Below are 23,071 nucleotides of genomic sequence, written 5' to 3'. Positions count from 1 at the left end.
CTCCTGGACCTGGACTCAACCCTGACATCAACCCTGACATCATGAGCAATTTCCGGCCCATTTCCAATCTCCCCTTTCTGTCAAAAATTCTGGAACGTGTTGTCGCCTCCCAACTCAAAGCCCACCTCAACCCCAACGACCTGTTTGAACCATTCCAATCAGGTTTCCGCTCACAGCACAGCACTGAAACAGCCCTCCTAAAAGTCACCAACGACCTCCTCCTCTCCTCAGACTCCGGTCACCTCAGCATTCTCATCCTCCTCGACCTCACTGCAGCTTTTGACACCATCAACCACACCATTCTTCTCTCTCGCCTTGAATCCTCCCTCAACATCACTGGTACTGCCCTCTCCTGGCTAAGGTCATATCTCACAAACAGACAACAGTTCATCAACATCAACAACTGCACCTCCTCCACCGCTCCTCTGTCCCAAGGCGTCCCCCAGGGTTCGGTACTTGGTCCTCTCCTCTTCATCCTCTATCTGCTCCCCCTTGGTAACATCATACGTCGTCATGGTCTCCACTTCCACTGCTATGCCGATGACGTCCAGCTCTACATTTCCACTAAATCCATCACCACTGCTACTCAATCCACTCTGACCAACTGTCTCACCGAAATTAAATCATGGATGCAAGCCAACTTCCTCAAGCTCAACTGCAATAAATCTGACATGCTAATCATTGGTCCCAAATCCCTCACTAAAGCCACCCACAACTTCTGCCTCACCATCGATAACTCCACTCTGTCTCCCTCCCCACACATCCGCAACCTCGGAGTCTTTTTCGACAGCAACCTCTCCTTTGAACACCACGTCAAACAAATCACCAGAACTGCCTTCTTCCACCTAAAAAACATAGCTCGTCTCCGCCCATCACTCTCCTTCTCTGCTGCCGAAACTCTGATCCACGCTTTCATCACATCCAGAATTGACTACTGCAACAGCATTCTTTATGGCACAACATCCAAAGTCCTAAATAAACTCCAGTACATCCAGAATTCTGCTGCTCGCCTGCTCACCCACTCCCGTTCCCGAGACCACATCACCCCTGTCCTCCAGAACCTCCACTGGCTCCCTGTCCCACAACGGAACCATTTCAAAGTCCTTCTCCTCACTCACAAAGCCCTCCACAACCAGGCCCCCTCCTACCTCATCGACCTGCTCCACCACCACACTCCTTCCCGCAGCCTCCGCTCCTCTGATGCCAACCTTCTGTCTCCACCTCTCAGGACCAAGCACTGGACCTGGGGCAACAGAGCCTTCTCCATATCTGCCCCCACCCTCTGGAACTCTCTCCCCAAACACATCCGAGACTGTACCGATCTGCTCATGTTCAAATCACTAGTCAAAACTCACCTTTTCAGAACTGCTTTTAATGTGTGATTAATCTTGTGTGTCATATGATTTTATTGTGTTGTTTTTAACTTATGTAAAGTGTCTTTGAGTACCCTGAAAAGCGCTCTACAAATAAAATGTATTATTATTATTATTATTATTATTAAAAATAAAACAATGAACTGCAACACAATACGCAATGCAATGAAAACAATGCAATACAACAAAACACAACACAACATAGTACAAAACAATACTACTCAATGCAACACAATGTAAGACCTCACAAGTAAATAGATTAAAGATGAACAGAGCGTTTCTCACCTGTACCGGCATAGCCCACAGGTTGGGACAGAGGAAGAAGAACCACATGAGCTGGTTGGTATCTATGGCAACCAGGTTGCAGATCTGAGCAACAGTCAGTTCGCCCATGGACATGTTGGAGGTGCACAGACGCATGATCTTGTTGTAGATCTTTGTCTGGAGAGAGGAAGAGCCACATTAGGATCCATTTGAATACATAGATCGATATACTGTGCAGTAATACTAAATAAAAGGAAGCATCTGGGTTCCGTACCTGTATGGCCCCACGCAAGTTGATGCCTGTTTCAATGGCCACATAGTAGGAGGCCTGGAGGAAGGTTCTCTGAAGGAGAAGGGCTAAGAACAGCAGCACTGCCAGCACATAGGCATTCTCCAGGAACTCCTTGGAGGAAATGAAATAGATCCCCAGCAACCTCATCTGTAAGCACAGAGGGAGAGGGAGCTATATCGACCAGCTCATTATTCTCTAAGTCAGGCAGGAACCTCGGCAAGGTCAGACAGGCTGGCCGAACTCAGGTCTGACTTGGAGACAGTGACATTAATGAATTTCATAGAATTCAGTTCCTGTTCAGCACTTCAAATGGCAAGGGCAACAGTATCCTTTAAAATGTATCAGTTCAATTTCAGAGGTGATTAAGCTGTATTGAAATGAAGTTAAGTGCTCGTAGTGTCATAATCATGCAGCTGATTTGTGGAGTCTGAGCTGGAAACTAAAGAAGTATGTTGTTCAGTTGTAGGAGATGGAGAGATGGATATGCTATCTCCTTGAAAGAACAATTAATCCCATGGCAGGTAATAGACCATTCTTAGGGACTATGAATTATTGATTAGAAATCTGTCCCAACTCCACATCAACTCATCCATAAAATGTCTCTCTCTCTCTCTCTCTCCCTTTCTCACCCCCGCACGCCCTCTCTCTCTCTCTCTCTCTCTCTCAGACACAGACACACTCACACTATCCTCCTTCACACTCATTGGATCAAGTGTTCTCTATCTTGCCTCTTTTTATTACACTGATATCACTTTTACATCTATTTTTTCCCCCCAAACAGGCCTATTTTCAGTCATCTCTCCAAACTAACACACTGTCACAATGTCTCTTTGAGTGCCTAAGAAAGAAATAATTTCCAAATTAACTTTTGATGTTCCACTGCATGACTTTCAAACAAATAATTGAAGAGTTTTTCTTACAAAAGTACAACTTACTGAGTTGCTGTCTGATATGGCAGTCTGCCCTGTGTGGAATCTAAGAAACTGAGACAGCACCGCGAGCAGTGAGACTCATAAATATTTGACAGGGCTTAAATTAGTTCACCATCAGGACAGGTGTACTGGGGAGAGAGGGCATTATAAATATCTCATCAAAATCTAGCGGTGACCTTTGAAAGGCAGGAGGGAGGCATGAGATGTCTCAGTTATGCATTTTGTTTATTGGTATGTGCTATCATGAGGCACCAACATGACTGGTCCTCTCTCGCCATCATGTGACTTGTAAACGCTGAATTATCAGGTCAAATGAAGTGACGGTGAAGTGAGATAGATACATTATAACTAACGTTTGCAAAAAAAAATTTGCTAGAATGTGGCGCTATATTGTTGGGGCAAACAGATAGCAGGAAACCAAAGTGGTGTTTAAAAAGAGAAAGGAGGCAATTAGCTTAAGTTTTCAGTGACCATGAGAAGAGGGCAGAAGAAAAATAGAAGCTGAAGAAAAGCATTTAGTAAGAAGCGGCAAGTCGTTCATGGCTTGTGTTTATTGATTAAAACAACATAATAATCTGTCAGTAATGCTATATTTACACTGAGGAGAAAGCTAGCACATTATTTAGCTGTTGCCATGAGAAAACTCAAACTAAGCCAAAAGGTTAATTTCAGTCACTGGATGCTATGGTATGCTGTGATATGCTATGGTGTGTATGGCAATACGGTTGCACTCTCACCGGTGCCTGGATGGTTCGGTTGTCCTTGCTGATGTGGTGGACAATGCCGGAGATGCAGAGAGGACCGGCGAAGCCCAGCAGGTCGGCCAGGAAGCGGAATGTGATGCTGAGGATGAGAGGTCTGCCAAACGCTTTCCGCAAGGCCTGCCAGATCCACTTTGCTCCCTGGGGTGCCATGCCCTGCGGCCTCTGGAGGTAGATGAAAACAAACCGCAGAGGGACAGAGGCTGAAACACATCAGTGTGTCAAGTCAGAGTGAATACCCAGCACCCAGTTTGGATGCTGATAATGGGATTTGCTTAATGCTGCTTATCTACAGTACCTGAATGGCAACAAATAGTTTGGGTTAATGCACTTTAAATTAAGTCATTCTAAATCACAGATATTAAACACCATCAATCAGGGAGACATTTATATTGTTCCATTAGTGTAATGAAGATGGCTGTTGTCGAGGATAGGGGTAAATTGGTTTGTTACATATGTAGAAGCACATTGATTCGTAACACCAAACACAATGCAGACAGTTCTCTGTGGAGTTGGACTGGCAGCGCAACAGCGAATCTAGGTCACACGGTAAAAGCCTGCTAACTGAGCAAAGGAAAGTATTTGCTTGGACAAAAACGCTGCATCGACACTATTAAGTCAGGAACCAGTCCACCACTACATCCTACAGAATGAGGTCAAGTCTAGGCTCGCAAACCTCACTGCTGCTGCTGCTGCATCATGGGATCTGGTATTTAATGTCACTTTCCACAGTGGAGCTCAGTCAATCATGTACAACTCCGTCACTATTCATGCTGGAAAAGAATGATGCTTCTAACCATGAAAAATGGGGAAAATGGGATTAAACAGCAAAGGAGAACAGATTAAGGCTTTTCCAATTCTATTTCACATGACAAAGCATCTTAAAAATTGAAAGTCACAGTAACAATTCAATACATTTCCAAGATAAATCCAGATCAGCTGGAAGAGCCACTGATTATCATTTATAATGTGCAAAATATATTAAAATGCGAAACAACACAACAGCTTGGTTCAGTGAGTCAGTAAGTGATGATCAGGGGAAACATCTGGTCTGTCACAGTGCAGTAAACACTCCCAGAACATCCTCTGTATGTGTGTGTTGTGTGTGTGTGTGTGTTTGTCTCTGTCAATATGACGAAGTCACTCTCAGGGCTGTGAGGACAGACGTGACTGTTATCATGTGTCCCCTCTTTCCATGAGAGCATATACTCAACCTCAGCCTTCTTACGCAGCATCGTTAGCACACACACACACACACACACACACACACACACACACACACACAAATACACACCCATCCGACTCTCTACCTTGGGTTCAAAGGAGGGGGAACGAGGACTTTTCACTCTCGCACACAGAGTGAAACTAGCTTCCCATGAAGTGTAGTGCTTTCACCCCCGCAGGGGTCGGGATGTCAACTCGTTCACAGTAGAATGGGAATGACCCTGCGCCTCTTAGCTCTCCTCTATACAACACACACACACACACACACACACACACACACACACACATACACGCATACACACACCACCCCCACCCCCCACCTCTCCACTGGGATCCCTCCGTCTCTCTCATCACTCTCTCCTGCCGGAAGGAAGCGGGGTTTGCGTTCACACCGGACGCACACGCAACAGTGACGAATCTCTGTGACCTCCTAAACACTGGAAAACAATGACCCTGTAGTGGCCCTTCACCTCTGACCCCTGACACATGCTCCAAAAGCAAGAGAGGGAAAGATGGAGCGAGGGAGACACAGACAGAAAGAGAAAGAGAAAGAGAAAGAGGGGAAGGAAGAAAGAGATATAAAAAAATAAAAAAAAATCTCTGGTCCATTCTGTATCAATAAGATAATAAGACCACCTCAGGATGAATAGCTGTGTTTTATCCGTCTGCTCAGTTCTCTACCAAACAAATTACACTAGCATAATCACTGGCAAGTAAGGAATATTTAATCTTACCGATAGCAACTATACATCTGAAGAGTTGTACTGCAAAATGGTCAATGTATCCACAAAAAAAAAAATCATTAACTGAAGCCATTAGCTAGCCTGTGTCAAAAGTACCATAATGTTGCTGTTAAACATTTTATAATATATATAGTAGGTGTCACTTTTTTCAAATGGTAGCTTTCTCATTCTGGAACAAAACTCTTCATGTATAAATGAGTATAGAAGTCCTAGAGGTATAATGGAGGAACCATATTAAGTCTTGGGATGTGACATTTAATATGTACTGTATGCTTTCCCAAATAAAAGTCACAGGCTGTGAACGGAAACATTAGGAGTGAGGGAGAGTGAGAGAGAGAGAGAGAGAGAGAGAGAGAGAGAGAGAGAGAGAGGGAGAGAGAGAGAGAGAGAGAGAGAAAGAGACATGCGTGTACGTGTGCGTGCAAGTGCATGTGCACATGTGAGTATGTTCAAAGATGATGTGATATTTCAGTGTTTACGCTACTGGATCATCATCTGTGTGAAGACTGAAGTTCTATGGCCCCAGTTCAGCCTGGACTGAGTCATCACAGAACAGAGGAACAGAGCAACTGTATGCCAAAACATAATGGCAACTAAAATTCCCAAATCGCATCACGCACATGACGGACTGAGGGTAATTGACAATTAAAACATAATATAATCAGACAGTTAAACAGACAAATGAATTAAAATAAAATGAAATAAAATGGAATGAGGCCAGAAGGAGCCAAATAAACTGCACTCTAAACTCTTACATAAATACTTAAAACCTTGTTTGTCTCTCTGAGTGGAAGATCCAAGTTGATCCCCTGATGATAATCGCAACAGTTAGAGAGACTGCAGTTTTCTCCCATTTCATAATCCTGTTTGCCCCAATATCTTTGCAATAACATGCAGATGCTAGCTTTTTCTTTGAGTACAAGACACCCATGCTGCCAACTGCTGGCGAAAACTACAAATCAGGAGAATCTGGGGAGAAAACTACAAATCGGGGGAGAAACAACTCAATAAATATCACTCCTTCATTCTTTTTGCAGAATACACAACAGCTTCTGTTACTTTCTGCTGCCATCTGCGATGATTATTTATTCAGCACCAATGACACCTAGAGAATGATGCTTCTGATTATCACTACATTAGTTACAAGATCTCAGAAAAGCATGACTGCTGTAACATGACTCCTGATCTAAAATTAGATATACAATTTGGGGCTCATCTGACGAGTTTGAAAAGATCTGGTTTCTGATTTCTTTGTGTATGCAGAAAATGTAATATTCTCTTTTATTCCAGAATGAATGCGTTACCTGTTTTTTGCATATGCATGTGGTGAAACATGGCAGCAGCTGTGATGTAACTTATACTTGTCATGTATCCTCTTTGCTTGTATTGGTTTTGTGTTTCATTTTATCTGTTTGTTTGGTGTCCTTTGATACCTTTTCACACCCTTCTGTCAGCTACATTCATTCAAGTACATGCCATACAAACTGTACGGATACTTGACAAATCCCTTGTTGTTCATGACTCACTGAAAACCCAAAAAACACTTTTGGATATAAAGAAAAGACTTGGACTAACTAGAGTCAGTCAGCACTCTAACCTTCTGGTCTTCAAAGGCCTTGCGCAGCTTCAGGTAGTTGGTGAGCGCTCTCATGGCGATGGGCAGCTTGCCGATGATCTTGAGGTCGATGGGCCGTCTGTGAGCGGAGGTAATGAAGGTGTTCATCCACCAGTAGGTGGCCTTGGACAACAGGTTGACAAAGGGCTGCAGGAAACGAACGCCCAGGTCCTGCAGGTCCTCAGGAGGCTTCACCTCCGTGGGGTTGGCGAAGCACACGTAGCGCTGTGGGAGAAGGCGAGAACGAGAAGGAGAAGAAAAAACTATCATTAAAAACTAGCGTTCTTGATCTAAAAACCCAGGGTAGACACAAAGACTCATGCACACACACTGTCTCTCTCACACACTCAAATAATGAACACAACCACTGATTTGCCTTTAAATCATAGAGAGACATCAACTCACCAATGACAAGATCTATGGAGATAATGATTATCATTCTGATTTGCTTCATACTGGATACGAAAGCTATAACATAATGGATATGACAGTAACACGCCCTGATTACTGGGTTTTATTCATAGCTGTTGACAGGTAAATCGCCTCTATTGTGTATAAATTACAGGCTGCCTGATCACATATTGGCAAACGCTGTGTCTTGGCAAGGTTTCACCATTCCATGTGCTACTGAGATATAAAAAGGTCCTAAATACTCTTTGCTTTCACAGACATTACACATTCATATGAGAATAATCATTTGGAAGTAAAAAAAATCAGAACAGAATAGAATAGAATAGAATAGAATAGAATAGATGTGCTGGTCTTCTATGCAGTGAACTTTCAGTAATGTTATGTTAGCATGTTATGCTCAGACAGAGTGAACTGTTGGAAGACAGTGTTTGTAGGCAATATCATTAAGTGTAATTGCACTGCTTTGAGTAGATATTAATTCTGCTTTTCATTATGAAAATGAATTTAATCTGAAAGATCTGCACAGAACATATTCTCTGCATGTTTTCAAGTAGAGTGAAACACAGTCAGTTAAGATGAGCAGCAAGCCTCCCTGAGCTCTTAAGAAACCAGGTTAGTCGCTGGCAGAGGAATTACCGCATAGACAGACAAGCTGCACTTTGCTATTTATAAACACAGACAGAGAAGAAAAACAGCTCTCAGTGAAATCCCTTAAAAATCCAATAGTGTTCAATTTTCATGATTTTGTTAGCAAACATACTGGCTCAGGATAATAACAATGTTCTTCATGATGTTTTGCAAATTAATATATTGATTGGATGAAGTCCTCACAGGCAGAACAGTTAGAATACTGGAACCGGCTGAGAGGAGGATTTCCACTTCAAATGCTGCAAACCTGATTGAAAGGATTAGCTATTTTTGGTGAAGGGAGGCAATTGAGACCAAGTCCAGTTGTGATGCGTTTACTGTTGTTCGTCCGAAACAGCCTGGAGAATGGATTTTTGAAAATGCAGTAGCTTTAAATGTAACCACTGAAACAATATCAAATTTTAACAATGTCTTCATTAAAATTGGAATTACTATAAGAGGGCTCCTTTAAAATGTACTGTTTCAAAAAATATGAACTATACATAACTAGAATCCAATGAACATATTCCAACAAACAGTGGCGTAATTGTGTCTAAAACATTGGGGGGGACCAACTGAAGGTCAGGGCCCTCCCCCAGAAATTTTTACTAAATTTAAATATATTTCTTGCAATTCTACAGACTTTGGCATCACTGTTTAGCTTTCTTGAATACAGTAAAAGACTAAATCACCTTCACCAAAAAAGTAAAATGCTAAGTGACAAACTATTGGCCTAAGTTTTGAACACAATTAAAACAGTTTTTAATATCCATCCTTTTCTCTATTAGTTATATATTTTTTCTTTTACAGTGTAATGTGTCTACTTGGAAAAAAGGGTAACTACATAAATCTTAACATAGTAAAGATTAACACAACCAAGTATCCTACATTAAACGTGCATGACTGCACACATATTACATTCTCTTGCTTAAAGACCTAGCATTGTATTTTGGATCTGTAATGAACTATTAACTTACATTTTCACATCTACATGAGAGCAAGCTAATGTAAAAGCACATAACAATATAATCCAGAAGATAATTAATGAAAATTTGAGACTGCTACAATTCAAATTATTCAACAGAGTTTATTATTCCCACCCCACCCCACAGGTACCATAACATTCTGTGTGTTTGTGTGTGCGTGTTTATGTGTGTGTGCGCACTAAATGTTATTGAAGTGATGCATCTATTCAAACAGCAGTCACCATTAGTGTGTGGCTACAGGTGTTTATGGTCCAGCTATTAGACAGCAGAGCTGGTCAAGTCTTTTGGTGCAAGTCCAAGTCAAGTCTCAAGTCACTTGAGTCAAGTCTCAAGTCAAGTCACAAGTCTTTCAGGACTTACTGTAAGTCTTCATAAGTGCAAGTCAAGATGCAAGTCTCTCAGGTCTGTGAATGCTGACCAGGCCCATCACAATGGGACCAGTTCTTGTGTTTTTAAAGTTTTCCTTTCAAAGCTTTTTTTATTCTATGCTTTTTCTTTGCCACAGACCTGGCTAAAACATGAAATTAGACAGTATGTATGTAAGTATGACATATGTGGTTTCGATAGTGAATATCCTGTATCACAAACAAACTGAATGAATGATGACGTGGCGTATGAATTTGGCCGAGCACCAGGATACTTCGTTTGGATGGTGAGCGATTCAAGGCTTATTTTAAGGCTTTCAGGCTATGTGACATGCGGTGCGCTTGTGACGTTCCAAAAAGTTGAGATATTTTTATCGCAGGACGCCATGGTCGCGCCTGAAAAAAAACCCAGCTCGCAACGCATGCACACCACGACTGCGCCCTCACGTTTTTCAGCGTGTCTGCAGCGGGCCCGCATTGAAAATAATGGGGGGGGGGGGGAATTTTGCCTACTTTGAACAGGCGATAGCCGATTACGCCTATGCCCACAAATATTTCCTATAGAGAGTGTAGAGCATCAACAAACGCTTTCCATACAGACCACAGCATGATGGGAGAAACACTTTTTCTAGACCCGTGGGAGTCAAGACTCAACAACAGATGTGTGCTCAGAACAGAGGTTACCCCAGACAAATGTGCTCGAAAATTGTCAAGAGGAAGAAGAAAAAAAATCTGATTTGATCGCAGTCAGTTTCTTGTGCAATCCATGCAACACAACCAGAAACAACCACATATGAGATTAACTATAAAGATTTTCTTCTCACTGGCTACCTGTAAGTTTCAGAATTGAGTAGATCTTCCTGATCACATTTAAGGCTCGGTTGGGTCTGGCACCAAGCTGTATCACAGATCTTTTAACCCCATATGAGCCAGATGGCAGCCTGCGGTCTTTATTGGCTGATCCAAAATGTTGATTAAAACCAAGAGGCGGTCGAGCCTTCGCCATCAGGACTCCTAGACATTGGAATGACCTGTCCCACCTTTTAATCACTTCTTAAAACTCAATTTTATAGACTTGCTTTTATGTAATAATCTTCTATTATTGTTTTTGACCTCCCTTTTATGACTCTGGCCTTGCGTTTATATTTCTTACCATTTTTTATCCTTTGTAAATCGCTTTGTAACTATGTTTTTGAAAAAGGCTATAAAGATTATTAATATAAGAAGAAAAGGAGGCTCCCATACAAAAAGTGTGGGAGACAATGCATATAATTAACTATTAAGGGGCAGCACAACACCTCCATTAAAGCCAGCAAAAAGCAAAGAGAGCAGAAAGTTGAAAATTATAGCGCACAACAATTCAGAAATGCAAGGACAACAATTCCTGATAGTATCACCCCCATCCTATTGCATGTTAACATTTAAATAACAGCAATAACACATAGCTGAATGACTTTTCACTGCATTTGGAAAACACCAGCCATCTCCAGAACCTCTGAATTTTGAAAATGACGCCATCAACACTTTCCTTTACGATCAGAAGTGCTATCATCATCACCATCACAGGCGCCACCATAAACGTTAGTTCCCCAAGTGCTCAATGGGGGAGACTGGATGAAGAAGACGTGGCAAGATTGGATCCAGCTCTTTTTAACTCAACCTGGGCAGCTCTACTGATCTGAAGCCAGTTCAGATTATGTGAAGATCATGTTCCTCCACCATGAATTGGGTTATGTGACAATGATGGATGCATTAGGCTGACAATACCATGAATTGAACACGACATTTTGTCCTGTTCGTCACATGAAAAGGTTAGGTAGGTGAAGTTGAGGCAAGTAAACAACTTTAGTTAAGGTTAGGGTAAGGTTTTGATCATGATCCACTAAGAAAAACTTAACTAATTAAAAGTTCACCATAATTGAAATCCTTTTGGCGTGAGTTTTGATTCAAACAGAGTTAAGCAGAGTTAAACACAAATGTATACACTCATCCACTGAATACCCCCCCCCCCCCCTTCCACACACACACACACACAAACACACACTTACTTAAGTCACTTTTGGGGCATTTACATAGACTTACATTCATTTCCTGGAGACTTACCCTAACCATAAGCATAACCACTACTTCCCTAAACCTAACCCTTACCCTAACCTTAACCTAACCTTAACCACTGACCCAAAAATCAGCTTTTTACCAATTGGGGACACAGCTTTTGTCCCCAATTGCACAAGCCATCCCCAATCAACTGGTCTTAAGTCTGGTGTGTGTCCCTGAAAGTGACTTAAGTCATACCCACACACGCGCACACACACACACACACACAGATACACACAGACACACACTCACCCTGCCCAGGATGACATTGATCTCCACAGCCAGTAGTAATCCATAGAGCAGCACCAGCAGGCCGGTGATGCAGTAGCGTAGCTGCCTGGGGCCGATGCCATGCTCTGTGTACTTGGCAAACTTGATGGTCTTCATGATGAAGGCCAGCACCCAGTAGATCAGCAGGGCTGAGGAGATTTAGCAGGGATCAGAGAGAGGCAGCACATCACTGGACAAGCTAAAGTACGGCCAAAAAGAAAAATGACCTGACCTGATTTATAGTGCAGCTGGAGTGGAAATTGAATTTGTTTGTAAACCAAATCAAATCGATTTGTTTGAAATTGAATTTGTGCAATATCCTTGAGTATTTTGTCACTGTCTGTGTCACATTTCAACTAAGGATATCCATGGCTCCCTTGATGATATACTGGCAAGATCAAAGATCAAGGCAGACAATCCTCTGAGTGATTCATTTTACCCATGACAGCAATGGTAAAATTAAAAGTATTGGACAGTTGCCATCTATTCTGATGATTCATGTTTTCTGTGTGGGCATTGGTGAATTTGTTGTTTGGCAGGAATAAGATGTTTCCAGACATTAATTGAGATGTGCGTTGTATTTATTGCAGATTTCTATGAGTTTACTGGAGGGAAATATTGAGAGACTGATTCTGAAAAGACTGGCAGAAGAACAGAGTGTTGTGAAAGAAAGACTATTAGACCAGCGTGAAAGGAAAAGGAGCTTGCCCACACAGCCCACACTCACATACTGAGATTATTTCTTTGTAATGAAGACTATCCACTGTGAAAAAGAGAACCGTGGCAGCATGCCGGTGAATCAAGAGCCTTGATTCAGAACAGTAACACAAGATTAATTTCTGTTCATGCAATGATCCCCCCCTCCTGCCTCCCTCCCTCCCTCTCCCTCCAGAAGACTGACTGTGTGATGCGGACCTAAAAGCCGTTGTGATGGAGGGAGCGGGTAAACGATCGAATGCGGACCAAAGATGAGTTAATGACGCATGAGGAGGGCAAGAGAGCTGCGTGGTCAGAGGAAGAGAAGCAGCAGGGGAATCGTTACACTGGAGTTTCATGACAAAAACTAATGGGCAGAGGTGAATGTTCATGCTGACGTGGAATAATGCTCAAGGATGCATTTCACAGAACATGGGCTACATAGGAGATTTATGGATAGATGCTATTGATTGACTGAACGGATGCATGATGAAAAGGCTTAAATTATGCATGTTTCTTATTACACTCAAACGCTACCAATTGTTACAGGCCATAATACATTAATAAATTTGATGAACAGAATCACAAGCAAGATATCGATTTTTAAATAGGCTCTACTTCAAAACACACAGAGGGAATATGTTATGTGCAGATCTTTCAGATGAAATTAATTTTCATAATGAAAAGCAGAATTAATATCTAGTCAAAGCAGTGCAATTACACTTAATGATGTTGTCTACAATCATTTTGCAGTTTTATCTGAACCCAATGAGCCATTCATCTGTGAAGAGAAGCACTGCGGTTTATAAATATATTCATCCTTTAAGAGCTCATTCAATTTGAATCTGCTGTTATTTTGACCTGACCTTAATAGGTCAAATAGGTGGCAAAGGGTCGGCTTTCTGTGAGTTAGTTTGGTTAATCCAGGCTTTACAAACCCTAATCACTAGTCTGCAATGTTTTAACAAGTGTTAAATAAATGTTTAAACTAGAGGGTTGATGTTTGAAACTCTGGTGGGAAATCTGAGTCGTGGAAGTGAATGAATCACACTCACCCCTTCCTCATAATTACCATCGAAATGAAAGTGAGCCAGTGGAGCTGCTCAGTGGCCAATAGTAGAAGACTGTGGTTGTACTGAACAGCTCCCAGGTGTGAATGTGTGTAACTGGGTAAACATGAAGGAGGTGTAGCTGAAAAAGAGCGTACATCCTCAACAAACCTTCCCTCAGTAAATGAAGGTAAATGAAAAAGAAAACATGTCAATGATAGCTAAACCGAGGCTAGCTGAATGTAAGGCATACTGTACCTAATAGTAGTTTGGGGAAGTTGGAGGTCTCAATGTTATGATAGTAGACGATGGAGGTGATGCCGGCCATGAAGGCCAGGGCTGCAGGCATGTAGAGGTGCAGGTGGAGGGACTGGCTGAACCTGGGAATGAACATCAGATAGAGGAGCAAAAGGATTAAAGTATGCACAAAGGATTGACTACTTGTAACATTGTTGAGCCGACAGGGATCCTCTGTAGTGTAGGCCTAGTAGACATACTGTAAACATCAGGAAAGTATTGCAGCAAACATAATTGTATGCATTTCATCATAGTAATGCTAATGTTGATTACAGAGTATGACAATGTATTTAGGCCTATTTGTAGCAATGTATTACTTGTAATACTCCAAGCAATTTTATCAGTAGTAAATACAGTGTAGCCTATTTCCAACATATAATGACAACACAGTCATGACCTGCTAGTCGTTCATCACTTTTTTCTTTCGGCCCTCCTCATGGTCACGTTTAAGCTCATTTTGTCTCCTTCTTCTTGTCTTTTAATGGCAGTTTGCAACCAGCTGCATAATACAGCTGCATAATATTTGTCTCCTTCCTCGTCTTAAATGCCACTGTTTCAGTTTCCTGTGGTCTTTTTGCCCGGACAATGTAACGCCACATTCTAGCTAATTTTCTTTTTGAAAAACGCCAGTTATAATTTATCCATCTAGCTTTTCATAACGTTCAACCCGACAACAACCTGCTGTTTACAAATCGCGTCAAATAGAATTGATAGAGTGCCAGTCTGCCACAGCCAATCTTTACACATTTTGTTGGCCAGTTAACCCCTGGTAGATGACTGGTCTACTGTATCATTAACCCCTTTTGCACTGATTTCCCCTTAAAATTCAGGAAAAACTTTTTTTTCCCATATTGGTCATCAGTGTCACATACACGTTCTGTATCTCCTCATTCCAACTTTCCATTGAAGCTATAGCATGCTTCTACTGAGTGATTCAAACCCAAGATGCCATGTTTTATGGCTGCACCATTACATCAAATGAAAAAAATATCTAGATGTCTTGCGCATCATTTTATACACATTTCACTGTAATTTAGCATAGCGTGTTTTCTTTGGAAACCTTGGGATCTCGACTAAAATTCAAAATAAAGGTCTGTGGGTATGAACATAGCTTGGGTGCAACACTCACTGACTCACTCACTCACTTACACCCACACACTTACACAGAACAATCAACCCTGGCTCTTCAGCACAACATGGAGGTCAGTGTGAGAAGCCAGTGAAGTGAAGAGTGGATGGAGAGCTCCTCTACTCACTTCAGTCACACAGTCAGGCAGACACTGCTCTACGCCTCCAGTCTGATACACAGTAGGCTAATCCTGAGAGTTTACTGGACCCAGTTACGCATGGCCTAACAACATTAGAGAACAACAAAACACAGAAGGCCCAGAGAGAGGGAAGGAGAGGGAAATAGATAACAAGGCACTATATATAGAGAAAGCTGTAAGCAGGCACAGGATGGAAAAGACCAATTTTCCAATCAAGCTCTGCTTCTGCGTGTTTCTTCTTGCGTAAACCCTGTGATTGGTGTCCCACCACTGATTGACCTTTAGCTCAGTGTCTCACACGAACTCATGATCAGGCAGGTTGGAAACTGTGGCTGGTTTTGAAGGTGGAGGAGGATCAGAGTGTGTAGTGCCAGTGGTGTTAAAGATGCTACGATTAGTGTATTTGTAAACATCAATATGTCACTGTCAGATAAATTGTGCTGCCTTAGTATAATTACTGTAAACAAATGAGACCATGGTTGAGATGATTGGTAGCCTCTTTCTCACGCCAGTGGTATTATTACTGCCAGTGTTTCTAGAAATAAAGACATTTCCCATAAACCCTGCCGTTTTCTGTCGCAAAGAGGATGTTGCTACTTGTTCCCCCTCCCTGGCGTCACTCTGCATGCGTTTGTTTTGCTTCTTCGGTCAAAGGTTTTCTGTTTGGCTTTGCCGAAAAAGATAAACCAACCAAAGTGTTTTTTTTCCATCAGCCTTTCACTCCTTCCACCATCTTCCATTGCCAGAAGCTCTGAAAGCTTTAGCTCTGTTTGCGCTGGAAGAACATTGGGCCTCTTCCTATTTTGTGCTGTAAATCAATCTCCCTTTGTGCCATAAACCAATTTTCACAGATTTACAGCAAAATCAGACCAGATGGCATACAATAGAAAATGCAGTGTAGAGGCTGCCAATATTCTGATGGTCTCGTTTGTTTACAGTCATCACACTAATGCCTCAAAATGAGTGTGCCAACAATTTATTGATGTTAAAATGTTACACAAAGCAACTTTAAAGGTGAGGAATTTCCCTTCTTGCTGGATGCTGATAAGGTAAATCATGTTATAGGAGGCTCAGGAGTTCATAACATCAAAAAAGGAATCAAAAACAAAGGTGTAGTACAGAATAAACATGCAGCTGACTGAAATTATGATGTGTTTACTCAGGAAGATCAGACTCAGTGTATCTCTGTATAAAACATATAAAACATACCCATCGGAGACAATGCCCTCTGCAATCTCACAGACAAGGATGAAGAGCAGGACGAAGGTGAGGAGCCAGCGCAGGTTGTGACCAGGAAAGTGAAGCCAGGTGCTGTGGTGGATGTGGACCTTCGAGCTCTGGCTGCCCCAGCCTCACACAGGGAACAGGGAATAAGAATCAACCGTCACGACAGAAGTGAAGACAGAAGAGGCTCGACACTCTAAAGATAGACCCACACTTGTTTATTGGGCAGAGTCTGAAACAGTGAAGTAAAATAGATTGGGAGAAGAGATTTGTTGACTCGCTTCTATGTGGATAGCTGCAAATTTTCACTTAACAATGTCCTTGAAAACAGACTTGACTTAGCGCTTTTTGCTCCCAGTGCCACCTTGAACATGATGAACTAAATGACAAAGTGGTGTCACACTTGGCTTGTCTGAATGAGTTACAGCAGGTAGACGGGCCCTCTGGTAGGGAGTGGCAACCTGCCAGTGTCTTTGAACTTTTCAGAGTTCATCAAACTTGTGTTATTATCACTTACAGCTACGAGACTAGACGGCTCCTGGCCTGAAACCCTGTATTCAATCACTGGCTTAAGGTCAGTGGGCTGATTCAGGCTACAGCTGCTTTGTCTTTGGTCCTTTGTCCTTGGTCCAGCTGATGCTGAAAACACTTTGCTCTGTCCTGTAGATGTTGGCCACACACTACAATAACTTGGACTGGACTGTAACAAACTATCCTGCAATGATTCGATCATCAAAGTGCAATTTATGTCATTAGCGCCAGTCACTGCCAACACCAAACACATCTCTGCCAATGAAATTATGTCGATCAGTAGTCTGCTGTCGGCACCTTGGCTGTTGGAGGTGCTGGAGCACAGAGCTAATCACTCTGCTGGCACAGGCTGGCAATCACACACACACACACACACACACACAGGCCCACACTGTGTCTCTTCCTCTATCTGCCTCTCTTTCTCTGTTTCTCTCTCTCACACACACACACAAACACATGCCATCTGCTTCCATGATCAGTGATTAACTAAACATGAATCTGAAATCTACATCTGAATGTCCTGCAGGTAATCAGAAATAGATGACTTATTCAGGACTGACAGTACAGAGGACTGATGGACTATACTGTTAGTGTAAAACACACTGACAAGCTCAAGGTGAACAGAAAAGCTTTCACACCCCTGGAGTTTGTCTCTGGTGACAAAGGTGTTGGAGAAAACATTTCAGCTCAGGGTGACAGAAGAGAGATGTCTGTAAAATCACACTCAGCACTCAGCAAGTTTATCCTGTAACCATGGAATCTTTTTAATGAGTCTTTCTCTGTCTCCAGCACCCTCATTAGCAGAGTCTAGTTTAGTTGCACAAATAATATAAAGGTTAGAAAAAAGGCAGAAAAACATTGGAAAGAAATAATTGTGAAGATGAGACAGAAGAAACCCCAAGGGGTTTCTAAAATCACCTCACAACAAATAGGAAAAACAAAAAAAGAGATGAGTAATGACTACGGTGACGAGACGTCCCAGTTTGTCCGGGATTGTCCTGGTTTCAAGATGGGTGTCCAGAGTCCAGACAAATATCTGTAAAACACTAAAATGTCCTGGTTTTCAACATTATATAATAATAGTATTATACTTGTTTTCAGCGCTTACATAGACGTTTATCATGTTCTCATGATAAACGATAAGCTCATTATTACCTAACCCAATCAAAAAACATAAACAATGCACCATGCATCTGAATTCATTCTGTATGTTTGGAGACAAAACATAATTTTTCGTTTACTGAGGTGCTGTCCATGGTGTTGAAAGGTGCAGTCACTAGGTGTGCTAAGCGCTGAAATAATTGTCCCCCATCCTGATGAAAACACCTATGGTGCGTACATAAGCGCATACATGTGCACGTGCATGAACGTGCGGGACATTAAGGGTCCCGGTTTGGGGGTTTGAAAATGTGGTCACCCTAGTAATGACACAAAAGACATCAAAACCTAAAATAGGGGAGAATGGTACAAAAACATCAAAATAGATAAATGACAAATTAGGGAAATAAAATATATTATATATATGCAAATATGTATGTATGTGTGTTCAAAGATAGAATTGGAAGTGTGTTGTGTTACTGTGTGTGTGTGTGTGTGTGTGTGTGTGTGTGTGTGTGTGTCTCCTGCTTTATTAGTCAGTGTCTGTATAGTTTTTTTTAGTTAGTGTTTGCATGTTATTCCATATTCTCAGATGCAATGGACAACAGGAACATGGAGCCAGCGCCAAAGCAATGGTGTGGGATGACAAAGTGCTGTGCCACTTTAAAAGCCTCTAACTGGTTTCAAACGGACACACACACACACACACACACTGCATGCACGCTTACAGCAAACACACACACAATCACAGAGGACAGATGATGAGGCCAGCACAGTGACACAGAGCAGCCAGGAATGGCAGCAAAGGAGCTGTAACCTAACGCCAACATGATGGCATCTGTTTACCTCTGTTCACTAAATTCCATCAAAAAGGTCACATTTTTTTGTCAAAAATAAAAATGCTTCCCACACCGAGGCGGTTCTAGGAATATGTCCTCATGCCCTAACGTGCTCAACGGGGTCACACTCCTGATGGTTTTATCATGTGGTACAGGCAGGCAGTGCAGCACCCAGGCAGAACGGAGCATGCTGTATTTGAAGTCAGTGAATGAAATGAAAGTGCATGTTCAAACAAGCTCATTAATAAAAGAAAAGAAAAGGCTTGTGTGTTAAGCTGTGCAGACACTAGAATGCAGGTACAATGTTTTCATATTTATGGGCAACATTTACAGTTGTCCTCATGCAAATGAATACTTTGAAATGATAGGTAGATTATGTCATGCAATAGTTCATTAGAGCAAATTATATGAATACAAATGCAAACAGCAACTAAATGAGCAAACCAGATAGTGTAGTGAGAAGCAGGGCAGATAGAGGACAGGTTTATCAGCCCATCCATCTTATTTCAGATCCTCGTGGCGGCGTGCTGACACACCACTCATCATCTGTGTGTGTGTGTGTCTGTGTACCAGTGTGGGGTCTTTGCAGGGGGTGGAGGTGGGGGGATACGGTGCAGGCTAAGCATCTCCCCTCGCAGCAACACTCACCAATGAAGAGGATGGGGAAGGTGATGAAGAGCAGAAAGACGTGCGGCACCACGTTGAGCGCGTCCAGGAAACAGCCGTTGTTCAGCACCCCCCGGTCCACGTTGTACGCCGCCGAGTTGTTCTCGTTCCCGCAGAACGCCAAGGACATGGTGGAACCGGGACTCTGCAGGGAAGTGGCCAGAGGAAGAGGAGGAGGAGGAGGAGGAGGAGGAGAGGAGGAGGACCGGAGATAAAGGAGAGACAGAGAGAGATGAAAGAGAGGCTCTCAGAGCATGTCGTCTTCTCGGATGGGTCCGCTGATGGCGTCTACAGCACGGTCCCTGGTAATTTCCAAAGTGACCTCCTTCCTGCTCCCTCTTACATCCTGCTTCCCAGTATCGGATCCCGGGAGAAAGAGGAGAGTGAGAGAGGGAGGGAGGGAGGGAGGGAGGGAGGGAGAAGGGGACAGAGGCAGTCACAGTCCAGCGGAGGGACGGCAGCAGCTCCCTCTCCTCTCCGGCAGTCTAAGCAGCTTCCCCGTCCATGCTGGTGAGAAACGGCTGCGTCTCTGTGTCTCCCCGCAGTCAGCAGACATCCTTTAAAACTGAAGCTTTACTGGCACGCAATGCTGCACGGCTCCGCTGGAATGCACTCACACACACACACACACACACACACACACACACAGCGCTGGTCCCTCACAGTCACACACACACACATGCAACTAGAGCAGCAGAGGCATTCTGCAGTGCACCTGCTATTCCTATCTTTTGCGAACGAGATCTCAAAGTCGACCTTGGGAGATGGTCGCAGACTAGAGGGGCTGCATGTGAGAGTGTCTGTGCAGGCGAGCTGGAAGACTGAGGAACGGAGACGCTAAAGGTAGGGAGGGGGAGGGGGGTGAGGGATTATTGAGAGAGAGAGAAGGAGGGGGTACGGCTGCTGAACGAGCAGTGCAAACGTCATACAAAGGTACGTGTGATGCATGAGCAAGCTCTCTAATCTAAATCCCAACACATTTTCAGGAATTACATAACTATATCCCTCATCCATTTATTACTTTATTTCACATTTCTAGTTGTATTTAAAAGCCGCCTAGGCAAGGAACGCACAGTGGTGGCTGAATAACTGGGCTGAATAACTATCAAATATTTATGAAATCCTGAGGAAAAATTGGAAAATGCATTGCGTGGAAAGATGTGTTTGCAGTCACTGACAGCTGACTTGTCCACAGGGATCAGCAAGACCCACATGGGAGCAGATCTGATAATCCATCTGTCAAACAGGAACAGGGACATTGCCCATTTTTAGTGGCTGAAATGATTTAAATATCATGTAATCCACGCCACGCTCAGCTTATACTGACCTTCACACAATAACAGCGCAGAGATAAGCTTCAATGTAATGAGCAGTTTCCATCAGTGTTTACATACACACTGTTCTGCTCTTTTACATGCATGGTATTGTGCAATAGTGCATTAAAGTTCCCCCTAATCCAGAAATAATGCACCATGAAGAAGGAACAAAAAGCACAGAGTAGTTCAGCGACTCTGAACTTGACATCAAACTGTGATCCTGCACTTGTTAAAATGAGCTGGAGAGCCACAGTTCTCTTTCATCCCGGCACTGAAACTGAGAATCCAGGCTCATTAAAGAATACTAGCACTCTTTTCATTTGAGGACCCATCAGAAACAGTCCTTCAGCCCATTTTTTCACCCATTCCATGGTTAACCTGGGATAACCGGTATCATTTTAGTTTTTCCTATTATTGCCCATGAAAAGTCTAAACCCACTGATGTATTTGCCACAGTCAGAGACTATACAGTCTGTTCTAATGCAGGTTTATAGGCTCCCATTGATTTAAAAAAATACATTAAAAACAGCAAAGACATACTGCTGCCTTGACTAATATAATGACTTTAAACTGAGAACTCAAATACACTTTCTCCATTACTGCACACTGTTACTTAAAGGCAAAAGAAAATTTAAGGCAGAGTGTGAGGCAACATCTAGCAATGATCATTTCACATTAAATTCTGGCTGAACGGATTTACTTTTCATACGATTGCAACATTGCAGTTGCAATCACACAGCGGTGGCTGAATAACTAGGCTGCATCACAAACAGCAGTATGTCTCTGCAAACTTACTTTTGAAAACTATGGGAGCCTATGACTTCCAGGAGGTCGGACAAACCTGCAGCAGAACAAGCAGTAGCAGCTTCTGACTGTGGGAAATACATCAGTTTAGACTTTTCATGGGCAAAAAAAAATAATTACACAGGTGTTGCCCTGTAAGAGGCTGCTGTGGAGAAGACACACAGTTCTGACACACACAGAAGGTCAAATGTTACTTGTAAATGATGAGACATGTGGATGGGTAAAGAGACACCAGGCACAGACTTGCTAGACTTGATACTTGACCTCTCATCTCAACACCCAGGATGAGGAGAACACAACAACTGCAGCTCCACTCTCTCTCTTCCTGTCCCACATCACACACCTCCCTGCGTGGGAATGCATGGGAAACCACGTTTACACCAGCAGACAGTAAACAGTTGCGTGAAATCAAGATAAACCTGGAAGATTGATGTGGAAAATTTGCATTAACTACACAAACAACCACAAATGATCTGTTAATTAAAATGGCATAGTGCAGCACAGATTAACCCGATGTCGGGCCAGTTGGGGTTCAGCAACTAAATTAGAATGCATGTCTGGCTGTCTAGGAACTGTATAGACAATTAAATATTATCATGTTCACAGCTCAGATAACTGGCTGGTTATGGCTCTGTGGTGCCCTACATCACAGATTAGTACGGTCCATTATGAGATTGCCTGGGGGGAGTTTGAACCATCAGAGTGTGCAGATCTGAAAGGAGGACGAGTGGAAGAGCTGAGAGAGCCCAGGCACTATAAGCACTTTTTTTTTAAGTATACCTAGCTGGATAACAAGGCACTACAGTATGGACAAACAGATCCATCTGGAACCTTGACAGTATCTCTATTATTGTCTAAAATCACTGATTATTAGAAAGGTCCCACACAGTACAGTACACAGCTACTGAATTGACACCACTGTGTGTGTGTGCGTGTGTGTGTGTGTGTGTGTGTGTGTGTGTGTGTGTGTGTGTGTGTGGATAGTTCTCAAGCCTAGTGCATCTTGTTCCACAAAACCAGATACAGACAGATGCCAAGTAAGTGACTCCCTTGGTGGGATAGTGTGTGTGTGTCTGTGTGTGTGTGTGTGTGTGTGTGCGTGTGTGTGTGTGTGTGTGTGTGTGTGTGTGTGTGTGTGTGTGCATGTACTGTTGATGTACAGAGTGATATTCCCTTCTGTGGGAGTAAGCTGAGGGTCAGAGGTGAAGGATGAATCATGCATCATTTAGTGGCATACAAGTGAATCTCCTTCTTTTCTCTCTCTCTCTCTCTCTCTCTCTCTCTCACACACACACACACACACACACACACACACACAGACTT

General features: G+C 42.7%; 1 protein-coding gene across 1 annotated transcript in view; it reads right to left on the bottom strand.

Annotated features, from left to right (window-relative positions):
• Positions 1-23,071, bottom strand: part of LOC139654040 (ATP-binding cassette sub-family C member 8-like) — a gene marked incomplete at its 3' end in the record, with an annotated part of 53,153 nt that overhangs the window by 29,567 nt on the left and 515 nt on the right. The window contains exons 2-9 of the mRNA XM_071531059.1: positions 19,611-19,773; positions 16,480-16,621; positions 13,964-14,085; positions 11,943-12,109; positions 7,187-7,429; positions 3,599-3,787; positions 1,912-2,076; positions 1,659-1,814 (exon numbers count right to left, since the gene is read on the bottom strand). Of these exons, the coding sequence (XP_071387160.1) occupies positions 1,659-1,814; positions 1,912-2,076; positions 3,599-3,787; positions 7,187-7,429; positions 11,943-12,109; positions 13,964-14,085; positions 16,480-16,621; positions 19,611-19,773 (1,347 nt within the window). The remainder of the gene's footprint in view (positions 1-1,658; positions 1,815-1,911; positions 2,077-3,598; positions 3,788-7,186; positions 7,430-11,942; positions 12,110-13,963; positions 14,086-16,479; positions 16,622-19,610; positions 19,774-23,071) is intronic.

The sequence above is a fragment of the Centroberyx affinis genome, unplaced genomic scaffold, assembly GCF_046629955.1.
Source record: "Centroberyx affinis isolate AG114_WGS23_722 - 3 ecotype Tasmania unplaced genomic scaffold, CSIRO-AGI_Caff_v1 ptg002027l_1, whole genome shotgun sequence".
Classification (NCBI taxonomy): Eukaryota; Metazoa; Chordata; class Actinopteri; order Beryciformes; family Berycidae; genus Centroberyx; species Centroberyx affinis.
The sequence above is the reverse complement of the archived record's forward strand: the minus strand, read 5'-3'. Positions and strand labels throughout refer to the sequence as shown.